At 32.5% G+C, this 17725-nt stretch overlaps 4 protein-coding genes and 1 non-coding gene across 7 annotated transcripts; 3 read left to right on the plus strand and 2 right to left on the minus strand.

Annotated features, from left to right (window-relative positions):
* The first annotated feature begins 1172 nt into the window (after positions 1–1172).
* LOC120274876 (protein DROOPING LEAF-like) lies at positions 1173–2678 on the plus strand. The gene is made up of 7 exons (XM_039281419.1): positions 1173–1354; positions 1484–1612; positions 1707–1803; positions 1887–1935; positions 2140–2215; positions 2306–2386; positions 2478–2678. The coding sequence occupies exons 1-7, from the start codon at positions 1286–1288 to the stop codon at positions 2541–2543; spliced, it is 567 nt and encodes a 188-aa protein (XP_039137353.1). The 5' UTR covers positions 1173–1285; the 3' UTR covers positions 2544–2678.
* Positions 2679–4958: 2280 nt separating this feature from the next.
* LOC120274921 (scarecrow-like protein 3) lies at positions 4959–6137 on the plus strand. Its single transcript, XM_039281460.1, has one exon. It carries the CDS (start codon positions 4959–4961, stop codon positions 6135–6137), a length of 1179 nt encoding a protein of 392 aa, XP_039137394.1.
* Positions 6138–6885: 748 nt separating this feature from the next.
* LOC120274877 (protein BIG GRAIN 1-like E) lies at positions 6886–7840 on the minus strand. The gene has a single exon (XM_039281420.1). It carries the CDS (start codon positions 7698–7700, stop codon positions 6981–6983), a length of 720 nt encoding a protein of 239 aa, XP_039137354.1. The 5' UTR covers positions 7701–7840; the 3' UTR covers positions 6886–6980.
* A 3389-nt stretch (positions 7841–11229) lies between these two features.
* TRNAI-AAU lies at positions 11230–11303 on the minus strand. The gene has a single exon. It is a non-coding gene; the product is annotated as a tRNA-Ile (tRNA).
* A 26-nt stretch (positions 11304–11329) lies between these two features.
* Positions 11330–13434, plus strand: LOC120274512. 3 transcript variants are annotated; one of them, XM_039281057.1, is made up of 3 exons: positions 11330–11417; positions 11876–12026; positions 13039–13434. In XM_039281057.1, exons 2-3 carry the CDS (start codon positions 11914–11916, stop codon positions 13265–13267), a joined length of 342 nt encoding a protein of 113 aa, XP_039136991.1. In that variant the 5' UTR covers positions 11330–11417; positions 11876–11913; the 3' UTR covers positions 13268–13434. The 3 variants fall into 3 exon arrangements, with proteins under 3 accessions (XP_039136991.1, XP_039136990.1, XP_039136992.1); XM_039281058.1 differs by lacking the exon at positions 11330–11417 and adding an exon at positions 11429–11532; XM_039281056.1 differs by lacking the exon at positions 11330–11417 and having other exon boundaries at positions 11428–12026.
* Positions 13435–17725: the final 4291 nt, after the last annotated feature.

The raw sequence follows: 17725 nt of genomic DNA on the forward strand, positions 1-17725 counted from the left end.
ATAGTTTAAGTCACTTAAAAAAACATTAAATTTACTTAAGATAATTTAAATCTAAATTAGATTTAAACTAACAACATCATCATCCATATAGATATATAAAATATAAAAATAAAAAGAAGAAGAAGATAAGAACAAGAGTAAAATACAAGCAGAAGAGAGAAGAGAACAATCAGAGTGACAGAGTAATAAAAAGGAGGATGAAAACATTGAGGACTGAGAAAAGACTAGACCTGGTTGTCTCTGATGAAGGGAAAGCCTTTCTCCAAATGGGTGCTGTTATCGGGTCCCTCGGATCCCAATCATTGTGCCCGAATCCGTTATAAGTGACAAAACCTCCCATGAGACTTATACTTCAATGGAAAGCATGCGGGTTCGGATCCGGACTCTCTTCTTTTGCCCGAATTAGTAAACCCGTTAAGTATCGTCACATCACTCCTCCCTTTGATTGTGACCTCTGATCCTCTTCCCACTATATATAATTCTATTCATTCATTCTTTCTTTCTTTCTTCTTTCTTCTTTCTTTCCTTCTATTTATTTATTTATTTATGTAATTATATACAAAAATAATAACAATAAATAGTAAAATTTATTCTAATTAATAAAGCTATTTATATATATATTGCTGTAGTCTTACTTTAATGACTGTGGTTAGATTTTTTTATTAAAAAAATTACTTTAATGATGTGGTTAAACTATTATATATATATATTTGTATTCCTCGGTCTCTGGTGAGGTCTTTAATCTGTTTATCTTTTTTATATGGTTTTTTTGTACTGTGTGTCTATCATAATTTTTTTAACTTTTATTTTAATAAATTTATGATTTATTCATATTATTAAAAAAATACAGTAAAAGTGGGTAATATTATCTTGGTCATTTTGTTACTTTGGACCACAAAATCAGTACAAATCCTTCAAATATATAAAAGACAAAGACAAAATGGTAAAACATCCTTCAAATCATAAGACCAACTATATGAAAAAAGGAAAAAGAGGAGAGAGAACTATCACCACCACCCACCAACACCATCAATCAACTCAAAGAAGAAGCACATATCCCTAGCAAGCAGTAATTCCTACTCTTCAGTACTGTCCACGTGTACGAAGGCATTCCTCTCAAGAATAGAAACCCTAGTGATCACCATGTCTCTTTTCTCTTGGAACCTCTCTCTATCTCTCCTCTACAAAGTTCACCACCCTTCCCTTACTATTCTATCACCTTCTTCTCTTCATCTTCATTCCTCTTCTTCTTCTTCTTCTTCTTCTTCTTCTCTTACTTTCTCTCATGGACTTTGTCACCCCATCAGAGCATCTTTGCTACGTTCGTTGCACTTACTGCAACACTGTTCTTGCGGTACATTTACATATATAAATATATTTATATGTATATGTATATATATATGTGTGTGTGTGTGTTAGGGGTTAGGGTTAGGGTTTTCTTGTAGACTTAATGGGCTTGATCACTTTGATATATGTTTTGCAGGTTGGAGTTCCATTCAAGAGACTGATGGACACTGTAACTGTGAAATGTGGTCATTGTAACCATCTCTCTTTCCTCAGTCCTAGACCTTTGGTGCAACCTCTTTGCTCTGATTATCAGATGAGTTTTCAAGTATATATCATATATATGAATTAATTAAATGCATATCATGCATGTTGCTTGTTTAATTTCTTACAGTGTTTTGGTTGTTATATGTATATGATAGAGCCCTTGCAGTGATTGCATGAAAGGTCAGCCTTTGACTCACCATTCTTCAACATCTAGTGAGCCATTGTCCCCAAAACCAGCTTTTGTTGTGAAACGTAAGCATTTCTTGGTTTATGATTCATGTTTTCATTTCTTTTTTTGCTTTACTACTACTTAATCATCTCTTATTTAATTACAGCTCCTGAGAAGAAACATCGGCTTCCTTCCGCTTATAATCGGTTCATGAAGTAAGTCATTATATATAAGTAAATGTTTTGAATTAATTACTTGTCATTGGATATATATATATATATATATATATAAAATGTATTAGAATAATTATATAATTACTTGTCATTGAATTAATCATGCATGTAAATGTTGAATATTGTTGTAGTTAATATCAATAAGTTAAATATTTCTTGAGAATGAACATAGAATTAATTTAACAGGGAGGAAATACAAAGAATCAAAGCAGCAAAACCAGACATTCCTCACAGAGAGGCCTTCAGTATGGCTGCAAAGAATGTAAGGCTTAATCCAAAAAAATGAGTAGTAAAAAAACATCCAATAATTAGTCATAATTAATAGTTATTGCTTATAAATATTTCTAATTAGTGGGCAAAGTGTGATCCTCGCAATTCAAGTGCATCAAATGCTGATAAAGATCGCCCTGCCAGAAACATTGCTCATCAAAATGTAAGTCTAATATATGACTTTATTTATGATCATTTGAAAATGCTGTTAATTATAAACTGTTAATTGATAATTAATTATATATCTCATGCAGGAAAGAGGTAGTGGATTTAGCATGGAAAATTTCAATGCTTTGAAGCAACTTGAGCACAAGAACTAGAGCATTATTCAAGTCTCATGAATTTGAATCCCTATCTCTTCTAATTAATCAATGCTTTGACCAATGTTATTTGTTTAATTATGCATAGTTCTAGTTTAATTTCCTTGTGGTTGTACTAGTGTTGCTATGATTAAATTATCTCTCTATATATGAGTTCTTAATCTCTTATGTGGGTGCTCTAGCTTTTCGGTATCCTAAATCCATCTTAATCCTTAAATATTTAATCAAATGATCAATAACTCTAGAGTTAATCCATATACATCTACCAACTATGATGTTCTTTTATTTATATATATGATTAATGTATATCATAATGGTTCTAGAAATTTAATTAGCATATATTTGCGCAAATTGAATAACTGAAAAGTTGTAGATATATATTAATAATTTATCAAAAAAAAATTAAAGTTGAGAGCATATATATCATCAACTTATTCCATTCTTCATTATGAACTCATGAGTAAAGTGAAGTTTGTATTTTAAGTAAATATTCATGTTTGAGAAAGTGATGGAGATAGACCAACTTCATTAAACAAGATTAAGATTTAATTAATCATTAATTGTAAAAAGATTTATATTGTCTTTTTGTTTTAGGGGACTAGATTCTTTGCCACAAATAAAAGACAATATTCTTTTGTATCTAGGGATGATTGGTTAATAAGACCGATCATAAAACAAGCAAATAACTTAATTAATTACAAGATAGTGCTAAAAGATAATCAATATAGTTGACTACCAATTTGTTCAAGAATCTAATATTTAGATTAATATTTCTTCAATTAGGCATGATTAACAAAGAACAAGTTGCGTTAAAGTCTTAATTACATACATAAACCATATGTTATTAAACTAAAATACATCATTTGAGACAAGATCAAAATATTTAATCAACTCCCTTGTTGTTCTATGTTCATGGATTTGGAGAACAAGACAATGAACTTTGATGCACTAATCTTCTATACTATCCTATATATTTTGTAATTAACCAACTTCTAATCAACTAAATGACATCATTATGCTACGAAGAAGTCACAACTCATATATTTTTATATTTTTACTAAATCAATAAAACCTTAATTAAAAAAAAAATGCCAACTCACATATATAATTAAAGTTTTTAAAGTCCGAAATGATGAATCTAATATGAATCAAATCAAAAACGAATTTATTTTAAGCGATAAACAACAAACAAACTAAGGTTATGCAAACCATTGATTAAAGCCGTCCCTCTCTTATGGATGATCTTGATTCCTTGATTCCTTCACCCACCCACTAATTAATATCATTAGTATTATATAGTAACACATGTACATGATGATACAATTATCTCTTGTCTCACTATTCCATTAGGATGACCCTAATTTTCTCTTGATTCAAATGGAATGGTTGATAAGGTTAATATGGCATTAGGGTGAGTCCAACACATAAGGTTTAGAGTATAAGGATACAAGAGAGATGAGAAGTTTGTGTGAGGTCCAAAGGAAACTTTTATCAACTTGTTGTGTTTGGTTTGAGATGTGATAGCAGTCCATCCAATCCAATGCAGCAGGCTAGGCTTTCTTGTAATTCATTAATATTATATTTGAGTGTGTATTGTTGCCTAGTGATCATAATCAACAAAGTACATGTTCACATGGCACACAAATATCCATTGACAAAATGTGAAAGTGTAGAAGTCCTCAACATGGTTTGGTCTGTCAATTTGGCTCAGTCGGTCACATTTCTTGATTCTCATGTAACATAAAGGTTTCATTAATTATTCCCTCCTTTCCCTTCTTAAACAATGAAAAATCATTTGTTTTGCAAATAGCGGAAACAATTAGATTAAATGATAAAACTTCAAGTTATTTAAGCAAATGATTTTGAGGTCAAATCTTTATATATGAAAAAACACTCATTGGAAGATATCTATCTTTTTATAGGACTTCTACTATTTTCATCTCAAACTAATTTAAATCCTATGCATGACTCAGAAGAAACAGACCGGTCAGAGATTAAAATAATAATAAAATAAAAATAAAAATTGTTCTATGTAATCATACCCACTTCACTAGCCTAACCCTTTTTATTATTATTATTATTAAATTTATAGCTCACTAACCTAACTTAATTAGAACTATGCATGCAAAAAATAGGAACCCATGAAGCATAAATGAAACCCCTAAAAGTCAAAAGTCAACGCCCTTGTATGGTTTATCCAAACTCTTCTTCTTCTTCTTCTACCTCTCACTATATATATATATATATATACACACACAAACACACACAAACACAAACCCTAATTAACTCTAACACAGAATGGAAATGGATCACTATCCTTCTCCTCTAAAGAAAAGAAAACCACTCTCAGACTTAACCCTAACCCTAACCCTATCACCCACCTCCTCCACCCCTTCCACCTCCCCGGAGCCAGCAATGCTCCTCCACCACCACCACCACCACCTTTCCACCAACCCCATGACCTCCCTCAAACCAGAAGAACGCGGCCTCCATCTCATCCAACTCCTCCTCGCCGGCGCCGCCCACGTCTCCTCCGGCAACCTCTCCCGCGCCGACTCCTGCCTCCACCTCATCTCCACCATGTCCTCCCCTTCCGGTGACTCCATGCAACGTCTCTCCTCCATTCTCGCTTCCTCCCTCGCCACCCGCCTCCTCCGCCGCCGCCTCCCTGGCCTCCTCTCCGCCGTCCTCCCTCCTCGCAAACCTCTCAAACCTCTCACCTTCGCTCGTACTCTCCCTTACATCCCCTTCACCCACACCGCCACCTCGCGCGCCCTCCTCCGTGCCATCGCCCACGAACGCAACGTCCATGTCGTCGACCTCAGCGCCGCCGTTCACTCACTTGATCTCTGGGCTCCATTTCTTCACACCATCTCTCGTCTCCCACATGGTCCTCCGCATTTGAAGCTCACTTGTGTCTCCGGCGACCATCATGTTCTTGAATCCTTAGGAACAGCACTCGTCAAAGAAGCCGACTCTCTCGACGTTCCATTCCGTTTCCATGCAGTGCACTCAGTGCTTTCTGAGCTTGATCTTGATACTCTCCATGTTCACGCTGGTGAAGCTCTGTTCGTAGTTTCACTCTTCAAACTCCATGAGTTGCTCGCCGGAGAGGTGGAAAGGATGAATGGACTGTTGTTAAATTTGCAAGGGATGGGACCGAGTGTGGTGGTGCTGGCGGAGCAGGAGGCTGAGCACAATTCGGAGAGAGTGGCCGAGAGGTTTGTCGAAGGTTTGCATCATTATAGTGCTTTGTTTGATTCGGTGGAGGCGGTGGCGGCGATGGGAACGATGGGGGAGGAGGAGAGGAGGGAGGTAGAGGACATGGTCGGAAGGGAGATAGAGAACGTTGTGGCTTGTGAAGGGGTGGAGAGGGTGGAAAGGCATGAGAAGACGGTGAAATGGATTGTGAGGATGGAACGAGCAGGGTTCCGGCAAGGGAGGTTTTGGGGGGACGCCGTCGAGGAGGGGAGGAGGGTGGTGGAATCATGGGCCGGTGGCGGTGGCTTCGCTGTGGTGGTGGAGTGTGGTTGTCTTATGATATGTTGGCATGATAAGCCACTCTACTCTATCTCTGCATGGCATTGTTTATGATATGTTGGCATGATAAGCCACTCTACTCTATCTCTGCATGGCATTGTTGAGATAATTTTTTGAATTTTTATTAGAGGTTGAAATGATTTTTAAATAGTAATTTTAATGGAATTAATGAGCAACTCTTAATTGGAAGAATTAATGATGAATGATTAATGGTTAGAGACTAGCTAATTAAGAAGAACTAGAAGTCCTCCATCAATGGACATTAATGTTGCAGGAATTGTGGACAAGAATGTCTTGTCTTCAACCTTATAATGAAGTTATGTTCCCTCATTAGCTTACAATGCCACTCCATATTCAATGGAAGTGGACCTATAAAGTTTAATTTGTAAGAAAGTTGTTTAGTGATCACACTAGCTAATCAAGATTAGGGATGCATATAGTGTTAGTTTTTATACTTGGTAGGGTATAATATTAATTTAACCAAGACTTATTTCCAAAAATCTCTCAATTAAGGATAATTGATGACTTTGGTGCACTATATATATATGGTTTGTAATTAATTTTAAAATGATAAGAGAGTTATCTTCTTCTCAAGTTGTATAGTATTATTTCTAGCTAGCATCATGAACTTCAACTAAGTGACAAGATTTGAATTCACTGCTCCATACTCAACATGTCACTTACCTACCATTAGTCGTACATGTTTCTCAAGAAAATTAAGTCACTTTGAAAAGCAGAATGGGTGGGATGGGAAACTGATCAATGTGTGATAACTTGATCAAGATCAACAAACAAACACCCCGCATAACAAGAAATCAGTTTAAACTCAGAAAACAAGCTTGGATTTCTTTAATCCATTGATATAAACTAAGATAATTAACTTATGAAGAAACAGAACTAACTAGCAATGGTAGTATCTCTTTTGATGACCTTCATGTTTGTAGCACCATAAACAGGTAAACCACTTGAGACATGATCATCAGTCAACTCATAGTTCTTCAACTCAAACAGATCAGAGCTTGAATCACTATCCCCATCGTCATTCTCTCCATAGTTCTTCAAAACTTCCTTTTTCTCCATTACAAACTTTGGGGCCAAGCGCTTCTTCTCATCATTGATAACTTTGTAAACCTTTGTTGAAGTACTGGCAGTTAGGCTTGGAGAATGGCTGATGCTACTTCTTCTACTCCTCCCACCATAATTCTCTTCATTATCCTTTGTTGACAACGAAGAAGACTTTGACTTCACCTTCACCTTTGATGCAACTTGATTGAATAATGAGTTGAGGAAAGATGCAAGCCTGCCACCAGGTGAGCTTGGTTGCTTACTGTTCTTCTTCTCATTAATGCATTGTTTCTCAACCTTTGGAGGAGGTTGAGAGATCATGGTACCTATTGGCATGTCCAAGCTCTTCCTCAATGGCCTCCATGAAAGTCTCTCCTCTTTCATTCTCCCATGACCACCAACAATACTTCTAACACTCACATTACCGTCCGTGCCACCGGAGAAGTATCGTGCAGCTTCAAAGACATCAATCTCATCGGAGTCTTTTCGGCGGCGAGCCATGGTGGACATGAATGAAGATGGAGTAGCAGAGGGGGTGGTTTTTGTGGACATGGTGCTGTGTTAGCTAACTAGCTAGCTAGCTATTTGTTTGCATGGTGTGTTGTTGTTGTTGTTGTTAATGATGATGTTCTTAAAAGGAAGGCCATAAATCAAAGGAGTGATTCAAGTGATCTGAGAGGTGGAACCCTAGTTAGAAGGTGATTTTGAGAATGATTGAGGGTGGTGGAGAGGCAACACCTTTGAACAGCACAAACCCCCACCATACCTGTTCATGTTGAATGCTTGTTTTGCCTTTAAAATCACCTACTTTGTTCTAAATGTTAGCCTTCTTATGTTATGTGTTGGTGGTGGAAAAGAGCCTTAAATGTCTTCTTTGTATTCTACTTTCTTATCTATATCTCTACACACACACACACACACACACACACACTTATGTATATGTCCAATTAGGGTTTATATATTGTTTAATCTTGATGGATCAATAGTAACATCAAATGGATTGCAATCAGAGGTGACATGTAAGTACATTTTGGAACTATTTTTATGTTAAAAATAGGTATGCTTTTTTTAATAAAAAATAGAATATAATTTTTATTTGGGGTTTATATATAGGCCATGAATGATTTATAGATTGAGCTTAGTTTAACATATTAATAAATTAATTACTTAACCGGCCAATGGTGATGATAATATTTAGAAATAATAATCTCATCATTTTAACCAATAGATAAATTTAAATGTGAGAATTAACTTTGGTTGAATTCTTAACAATGTAAATGTGAACAAATTAATATCATTTTTTTTTGAGAAAAAAAATTATGTTATGAATTATAGAGATTATAATAATCTCATATTAGACAAACATAAACAGTGATGAGTGAGAGAGTCTGGGGATCAAGCGAGAGACCAAGTAATCAATTGAATCACATATAATGATTATCTTAATTTAGTCTCAAGTCCTCTATAATGTACTTAATCAATATATATACTTGAACTAAAAGGACAACATAATTCAAATGGAGATTTGATATGTTTTAAAAATAATGATTTATAAAATATTAATCTCAAGTCAAGCAAACATAAACATTGATTGACTAACCAATTGCTTAATTAATACACAAGGATCATCTTTAGTAAAGTCCCCAAATAATTTATATACACAAAGTGGAGACAAAACCAACCGATTTCAACAACTAAACTAAATATAATCTTTTTAATTAGATACCGTCTTTGCATTATATGAAATTATGAATAGAAGAAGTATATATAACAAGACGGTATGAATATGAACTACAATGCCAAAAATATTTCATGTGAGATGTTGTGGAATGTCCAATCAAATTTGATCCAAAACTTTATGTTGGCCAATCCTAACCATGAATCTAGTCCAATGTCATGTAGCTTTCTTTTAATTAGCTCCATAGAATTCCATGCAATTATACTAGACAAGCTGTGCAAAAGCTTGAACTTCTTCTTCTCCCACTGAAATAACAAACAAAGCACATATGGATAGATGCCCCCTTTTGCATGCACTACACCACCATGAATTATATGATTCATTGGTAGCTGGAAAATCTATGTCCCATCTTGTTCTCTTGTGAAGTTACAATTAGAATCTCAAAATTTTGATCATGAGAACAATAGATATTGAGTAATGAATTTGGATATCATGCATGACCGGCCAACATGGTCAAAATTGATGAACCTAAGATAATAATTAATTCATTTGAGGTGACACCACCAATATGGCCCTCCATTCTTAACTTGTGGCTATTGTTATTCTTAAGGGAAAAAGAAAATATATACTAAACTTTTCTCTATATAAAAAAAAGCATGAAGACATAACAAGATGAGGTAGATTTGGACTAGTCTGAAATGTTATCTCTTTGTCTACTAACTATTATAAATAATTAGCCATTTAAAATTAGTAATGATTCATATAGATAAACACTTAGATTAAAGAGGCAATGTGATGATGATGTGAAGTACATGAAGAGGAATTAATGAATTAGGGATGAACAGTAGGTAGTGAGAGATTGGCTTTCTTGTCAATAGACAAGACTCAACTCACCCTTTTGATGTTTCATGAAACATGGGATTAGGTTTTGAATTGAGAGCTTGTCAATGAGTGAAGGTTATCTCTCCTTTCAAGCTATTCAATCATAGTTGGTGCCTTAGATTATTTTTTTTATTTATTTATTTATTTATTTATTTGATAAATATGAAAAAACCATACCCTTACGAGAGAGGGTTGAACCTAAAGATAGCAATCTCGTACCCTCTTTGATCGGGTACAGGTACGTATAAGGGCATTAATAATTATTTTTCTAGTGGATATGGGTTGGGTAAGGGTTAAGGGTATGCCTCTATCCTGCCTGTATACTTATCAGTACCTTTACCAGTTGATACGGGTATGAGTCATACCAGTATCCATATCCTCATGTGTGTGTATATATAAATATATATTAAGCTAAACATTTATTCACAATTTATTAGAGACCCATTTTCATGGTGATTAATTTAAAAATAATACTTTAAATTTTCTCTTATTAATATATTATTTTGAAGTTTATTTAATTTTTATATTTATATGTTATAGAGTATAATATTATCAAAATTGTATTTTGGATTTATATTAAAAATCATAATTAAATTAAAATATTATAAAACAAAATATAAAAAATTAATGTCATAATAATTTATTCAATAAATTATAAGAACATCGAAAATAAAATGCAAATAAAAAATTAATTAAATATATAAATTAATCAATTGATTTATAAATTTATAAGAATTACTTAATTTACCATTATACTTCTTTTTAAAATCTCAGTAGATATTTATAAAATTTTAAACCATATAAAATATAAATAGTAGATATATGAAAACTTTAAAACAAAAACTAAGATAGTTAAACATAAACATAAAAGATAGAGTTATTGTTATTTTTGTAGATACTTGCTTTTTTTATATGGTCAATCATATCAAGAACATTCTAATGTCATTTTTTATTACTTTTTGTGATATATTATATAATTTTGAATTTATCAACATGTATTATATAAACATTATATTGAAATGGATTATGACTTTATTACTATTATTTAAATATAATTTGGTAATTTGAACAACTGGTAAGTGGGTAGTTACGGATATACCTATACTCTGTGAGTAAAGATAAAGTAATGGTACATTTTTTTCTCTTGAAGCGTACGTGTATAGGTAGAGATTACGGATTTGGGTAAAGGGTAAGGGTCTTGATATATCTTATCCGTCTGCCATTTCTAGTTAAACCCTCCAATTTTTTTTTAATTTTTTCTTCTAAAGAAATAGTCACGCCGGAGATGAAAAAGAAAAAATGATTTCATTGACAGTCATCCCATAGAGCACGCATGGCTCTGAGTTCATTAACTATTCTAATAATTTTTTAAAAACTATTTGACTGAATTGAGAAATAATAAGAATAATCATGTAAATATTAATATACTCACAAAAATACATAAACAGTTGCAAAACACACAAGAAAAAGTTTCTCTTTGAAAAAAAAAACCGAAAAGGTAAAAGAATTGTAAGAAAAATGTGGCCCATGCAGGTCTCGAACCTGCGACCTTCGCGTTATTAGCACGACGCTCTAACCAACTGAGCTAATAGGCCAATTGGTAAAGCTGTTTCTAAAATGTAATTATAATATAAAACATAACCTTATCCACTACATAGGAATTATCTATGTATGGATAACATGCTCTGCCAAAATGCTCCATTCCAAAGGTATGTGAATAAAGCTCACTCATCTCCCAGATTTTTTCTACTGTTTTTATAATTCTTTTGTCTCACAAATTTGTTTTTAGCATCAGAATGGTAGAACTTTTGTTGCATTGCACATGTTAGTAACAGTTTTTGTGATTATGGATTGAATGTTGTGTAAGCTATAAAATCTCCCAATTCATGTTTACAAAATTAACTCCATCTATATGTGTTTGTGTTTATTTATTTATTTTTTTGGAAGAAATCATTGTGAAATTTTCTCTGTTTTTTATTTAGTAAATTTACAAATAATTGAATCATCATTTCTTTCCAGAGGCATAAGTTTAATCTTGTCACTAAATGTTTACACAGAAGAAATTTTGATGTTGTTTATGCAAAGATCTTTATGAAGCAAATTTAGGGGTTTCATTTTCAACATATTTTTAGGTTTTTATTTTGATTTTTTTATGTTGTTTATTAAGGTAATTGATTAGAGGAAACTAGAAAAGCAAAGTGGGAAATGGATAATATCACAGCTAGTGAAATAGCTGGATTTGGAGTTGGTACTCTTTTGCTCTGTGCCACCATTGCTGCCCCAAAAGTGGATGCCCTAATCTCAGCTTCTCAAAGGAGGTCTCTTCTCATTTCCTCATTTCCATCTAATTCTGTTTTAAATTTTCTTGTTTTTAGTTTCACTTCTTGTTTTTATTGTTTTCCAATTTTTGAGATTCAGTTTTTAAAAACATTCTCTGAGAAATCCTCAAAATATCATGCTTGTTAATAGTCTTGTTTGTCAGATTTTGTTCATAGAGCTCGTTCGTGTTTGTATTGTTATCGTTTGTTGCTTGTAAATGGTTGAATCTCTTCCAGTGAAGACATATCATGAATTGAATCAAATTATAGTATTCTTATTATGATTGAAGTTTGGCTTCCTGGAGATTCATTGTGTTTTGTAGTAAAATCTATGTTTATTTACTGAGACTTATTGTTCGGCAGTTGTGTAAGAACTTTCAGAATCATGATTTTCATTCAATTATGAGTTTGTACAACGTGCAGCTCTTAATCAATTTCTATGTCGAATTTTGTATATTGATACATGAAAATTAAAATATTCTTTCTGTTTATGTTCCATCGAATTACTGATTTATTCATACCGTGCGCCTGTGTCCGTCTCTAATATACATTATGCACAAATATCGACCACTCCCAGTTGTTGACCCAATTGTGTCTGTGCTTGCTTCTGATACAGATTATACACAAATATCAGCCATTCTGATTATCAACTCTTCCTTGGCATATGTGTTTGTATTTGCCTATAATGCACATATAGAATTATTGATTCATTCATACTATGTGTCTTTGTGTTTACCTATGATACTCATTACACACAATTATCAACCATTCCAATTAGTGATCATTCCATGGCATTTCTGTTTGTGTTTATCTTCTACCACACATGTAGAATTATCAATTATTCATAGTATGTGCCCTTGTGTCTTTGCCTCTAATTCAGATTATACACAAATATTGACCATTCCATGGCATTTGTATTTGTGTTTGTACCTACTGCACATGTACAAAAATATCAATCAATCCTTTCTATCAATGTTTATTCCAATTATCTAGTTATTTGTACAATGTGCAGCTCTCTTGGTATGTGTAGAAAATGCGGTGACCTTAGAATGATAGCATGCTCAAAATGCAAAGGAATTGGCTTAATTAGGAAAGGAGGTTTCAGTGTGAGCTTCATCAATGATTTCTTCGATTCACTTGGAGATTCAAACAGGACAATGCCATCAATTCCATGCATCAGCTGCCAATCCAAAGGACGAATTCAATGTCCTAATTGCTCCTCTTCCATTCAACTTAAATGAACATATCATACTCTTTTTCTGCATATTGTTATGTAAAAATCATCGTCAAATGCATGTATCGTACTCTTTTCCGCTTATCTAAAAAATCCATGTTTACAATTGTGAAAAATTTGAGAAATAATTCTTTAAGATGAGCAATGACAGCAAAGTTGAGGACTTGAAATGCAGATACATGCATCAAAGTGGTAATCTGGTACACTCTTTTTAATGTGTTGATTAAAGTAACCAATGCAGTGATGACAGAACATTGCTGAAATAATTGGAATTATTTTTTAAAGCATCTTTAAACATCTCAATTTATCTCTTCATGTGTAGGAATCAGATACTGTTATGAGTTCTGTTGTCTCATTTTGAATTTGTGAAAAATAGTCATAAATTATTCTGATAAAAGAGAAATAAGATGGAATCAAAATGGGGAATGTGACAGGATTATTCTGATACTCCTTTTATTTCTAAACTTCAGTATCATGCTTCATACTGTTTTTGTTGAAAAGCTTGTTTGTAACTTTTTTTTTCTTCTAATTTTTAAATTACTATAAGAAAAAGTGAAAGGAATTTGAAAGGGAAAAAAGAGACTTGTCCGAAAAAGGTTGATCCTTCCACTCATTTGATTCCATAATATTTTAGTGAATACAAATAAAATGAATTAATTATAATTATTAAAATCACAAAAACAAAAAGCTAAAAATTGATTGATGGTGTGTCTGAAGGAGAGGGTTGAATGAAGATTATCTTGAATTTTCTAACAATGTCATACACCATTATCAATCAATATCACTCAATCATATTTGTCGATCTACTGCTATTATCTAATCCGACATATTTTATCAATAATTCGGCATTATATAAACTTCAAAATCAAATCAAAAACTTTATTGAGATAGTGAATAATAAAATATGACAAAAATAACGAAATAAGAATAATTTAAAATGATACTAAAATATATTTGAAAACCGAATCTGTCATTCTCTGAATGGTTATGATAATAATAATGATTCCATAGGTTTTTGAAAAATGGGTGGGCAACTAAAAAACCCTCAATTATTAACAAAATATTTCAAAGGCATAATTTTATTTAATAAACTACATATTTCTTCCTTTTTTTTTTTTTTCCAAAGTATTTAACATTTTTTGTAAGATTATCCTTTACATTCCAATGCTTTAAATAAATAAATAAATAAATAACAGATAAAGAAAAGTTAAAGTGAGGGTCCCACTTATATGCAGTGATTGTGACAAGACAAAAAAAAATCTATGAAAGTGACACGTGTCATCCTAAGAAAGTTCTACCACTGGTCCCCGGAAGTTTCCAATTACAACTCGAAACGTGTCTCCTTTTTCACTCACTTATTCTCTCACTTCCTGTACTTCTTTCTTTTCATGCATTCCATATATTAACAATCCCTTAATCCTTCATTAACCCTCTCCCTTAATCCTAAACCCAAAAAACAACTCCCAACTTAAATATAATAATATATATAAACAAATATTAATAAAAAAATAAAAAGGAAGATAATAATAATAATAAAAATAAAAAAAGTGACTTGGGTGTGTATCTTGTTATCTCAAACTCATGAGGTCTATCAACATTCACTAAACACTAAGCATGGAATCCATTAATTAGTGCATTAATTAAAGAAAGACAAAGGTCTTTTTGCATGAGTGTTGTCTTTTGTCGAATGGGGACTCGACACATGGTTGACATCATCCTTGTTCTTCTTGAACAGATATAGAACAGGAAATAGGTAGAGAGAGGATGAGGATTCATGCATAGCTAGATATAGAAACAATATATAGTATTGAAAGAAAAGAAGATATTATAGAGAAAGAGAAAGAAAGAGAGTTGGAGAAAAATGGGGAGAGGGAGAGTGGAGTTGAAGAGGATAGAGAACAAGATAAATAGGCAAGTGACCTTTGCAAAGAGGAAGAATGGATTGGTTAAGAAAGCACATGAATTGGCTGTTCTTTGTGAAGTTGAAGTAGCTTTGATCATCTTCTCTAGCAGTGGTAAACTCACTGAGTTTTCTAGCACAAGGTATCATTAATTAATTGTTTTTCCTCTCTGTCTAGAGTTGATCTATATATCTGTCTGGGCTTTATAAGTTTTGTGTTCAAATGTTTACTTAGAACTCACTTGTAATTTTCAATCAGTTGCACAGATGTATATATGTGTCCCTTGTTTGTGTTGTTTCTTTAATTTGTTCTTCAATTGTAGCTTTAATTCATGATTAATTTTGTATGTGCCAGAACTCCTTGAATTTAGATAAGTTCATGCAATGATATATATATGTGTGTGTGTGTGTGTGTAAATTCAAAGCAAGAAACAATTGTTAGAAGGATGAAGGATGGAAGAAAATTAATGACTTTGTGTTATTGATTTATCAATAAAAGGACAAGCACTCAATGGAGCAGGTTTTCTCTATTCCAATAGGTGGTGATCACATGCCACGTACACTCACACAAAGTAGACGCTAGTCTTGCTACAACAAATTTCGCATATAGAATGTTTGATATAGAATTATATATAGGCCACATATATTAAATGTTTGATATTGAGTTATATATAGGCCACATAAATTAAGCCCTGCTAAGGTTCAAATTGGCTAATTCACTCCAATTCAAAGTAAATGCTATACTCAAACTATATCCTATTTAATTCAAATTAATTTAATAAATAAATAAATAAACATGAAGTTATAACATTTGTTCTCTCTTAGAATACTTTGATTTGATCGAATACTCTAACCTTTGCTACTTTCTTTTAAGCTAATTGAAGCTCCTCTCTACCTCATTCGTTACAATATGACCTGCTTTTGCTTCATTTCTTAGCCTATGCTTTGTAGCATCAAGGTTTACATTTGATATAACATATTGTTTTCTTAAATTGTTTTATTCTTGTTTTTGGGAACCATCCTAGCTAGAGTAATTATCATAGTTCATTACTTTAAGTTTCTTAGTTTGATTCTATGTTTATTTTTGTCGGTATTAATACAAATTCTTTGGATTTATTGATGACATTTAGCTTTTAGATTATGTCATCTATTGCTATTTTAGTATCATCCAACTCTGCAAGTGCTTAAGACCTTGTTTCAGCATTGCTTAGTTGTTCCTTAAGTTTATTGAGGTTTTTTGTATCAAGTGAAATTCTACCTACTTTATCAATTTTTCGCATCAATGGAGGAGATTTGTTGTTTTTGCAACTAACTTTTTAGTTAGAGATGTTATTTCACTAAATAAGCTTACAATAGTTGTTATAGACCTAAATGGCATGTGCTAATTCCACTATCTCTATTTTTAGTGAATATATATGAGGTAAACATGACATATATGCTTATGTAACATAAAATTATCAAAATTCTCATGCCTAAATCACATGTGCCGAAGCCAAGAAGAATCTTGAAGAGATGAACTAGGATAAGAACTAGCTAGCACAGTTGATATGCAAAAGAAAATGATGATTAAAAGACATCTATACATTTATAATTAAATTGCATTGGCGATCTCTGATTGTGCAAATCCTATTATTAAGGGACAATGACCTTCAACTTCCTGGATATCTACAAATTGACCCGGAGGCCTCTCTAGTATTTTAAGAACCAAATAAGACGCTTTATTTAAACTATTTTTATAATCCTTTAGATGTCTAAATCAATAATTTTAATCTATGTAATGCTCTTAGAATAAAGTATTTCTTCTGGATAAGGGTTTTAATGCTATTTTTTTACAAGTATTCTTTTTTTTTTTTTCTTCATGCTTCACTTCACTGTCCTTTTTTTTTTTTTTTTTTTTTTACATTTCACTTTAGTTCCGCTATAATACACATCTCTTCCTTCTTCAATGAGTTAAGGTAGTAGAGAGGAAGAAGAAAAAAGAGAAATGAGAGTGAAATTGAAATAGCTTACCAATATGATGTTTGAGAAGAATAATAAGTCATTACCATCTCAGAAATATTTACTACACTCAGATTGTACGGTTATCTTCTTTGAATAATATGCTACTTGTTTAAACTTTAGGAAAAGTAGGTAAGCTTTATTAGTTCAGAACATTTATTAGTTTATGTTCACCGCCATTTACCTGCTTGTATGTATCTAGTCACTTTTGTTCTCGGCTCACCTGCCCAAAGACATCCACTAATCCACTCAAATTATATTGTATATATTAATTAAAGACTTCCAGTACCAGCTCATGTACATACTTGAAATTCATTAGTTACATTTTCAGAATATAAGAAGAATATACTCAAATATATGAAAATTTAACTTTAGCTGTGATAAGTGGAATAATTTGATAGTTAAGATATTGGATTTCACCATCCAATTATAGTTCAAATCTCCACACCTATAAAAGATAAGAAGAGCAGGTTAAAATGTAGCAAAATCAAACTTTGAATATGATGCGGTCAGTTTTGAGTTAAATGTTATTTCACCTTCCAACCACAGTTCAACTGTGCCTATAAT

The sequence above is a fragment of the Dioscorea cayenensis genome, chromosome 13 (genome assembly GCF_009730915.1).
Source record: "Dioscorea cayenensis subsp. rotundata cultivar TDr96_F1 chromosome 13, TDr96_F1_v2_PseudoChromosome.rev07_lg8_w22 25.fasta, whole genome shotgun sequence".
Lineage (NCBI taxonomy): Eukaryota > Viridiplantae > Streptophyta > Magnoliopsida > Dioscoreales > Dioscoreaceae > Dioscorea > Dioscorea cayenensis.

What these genes read in the sequence shown, in the direction of transcription:
- LOC120274876 (XM_039281419.1), top strand. Translation starts at nt 1,286, where the DNA reads ATGGACTTTGTCACCCCATCAGAGCATCTTTGCTACGTTCGTTGCACT. An exon ending in ACTGCAACACTGTTCTTGCG is followed by an intron (nt 1,355 to 1,483) that starts GTACATTTACAT and finishes TATGTTTTGCAG; the next exon opens with GTTGGAGTTCCATTCAAGAG. An exon ending in GCTTATAATCGGTTCATGAA is followed by an intron (nt 1,936 to 2,139) that starts GTAAGTCATTAT and finishes TTAATTTAACAG; the next exon opens with GGAGGAAATACAAAGAATCA.
- LOC120274921 (XM_039281460.1), top strand. Translation starts at nt 4,959, where the DNA reads ATGCTCCTCCACCACCACCACCACCACCTTTCCACCAACCCCATGACC.
- LOC120274877 (XM_039281420.1), bottom strand. Translation starts at nt 7,700, where the DNA reads ATGTCCACAAAAACCACCCCCTCTGCTACTCCATCTTCATTCATGTCC.
- LOC120274512 (XM_039281057.1), top strand. Translation starts at nt 11,914, where the DNA reads ATGGATAATATCACAGCTAGTGAAATAGCTGGATTTGGAGTTGGTACT. An exon ending in ATCTCAGCTTCTCAAAGGAG is followed by an intron (nt 12,027 to 13,038) that starts GTCTCTTCTCAT and finishes TACAATGTGCAG; the next exon opens with CTCTCTTGGTATGTGTAGAA.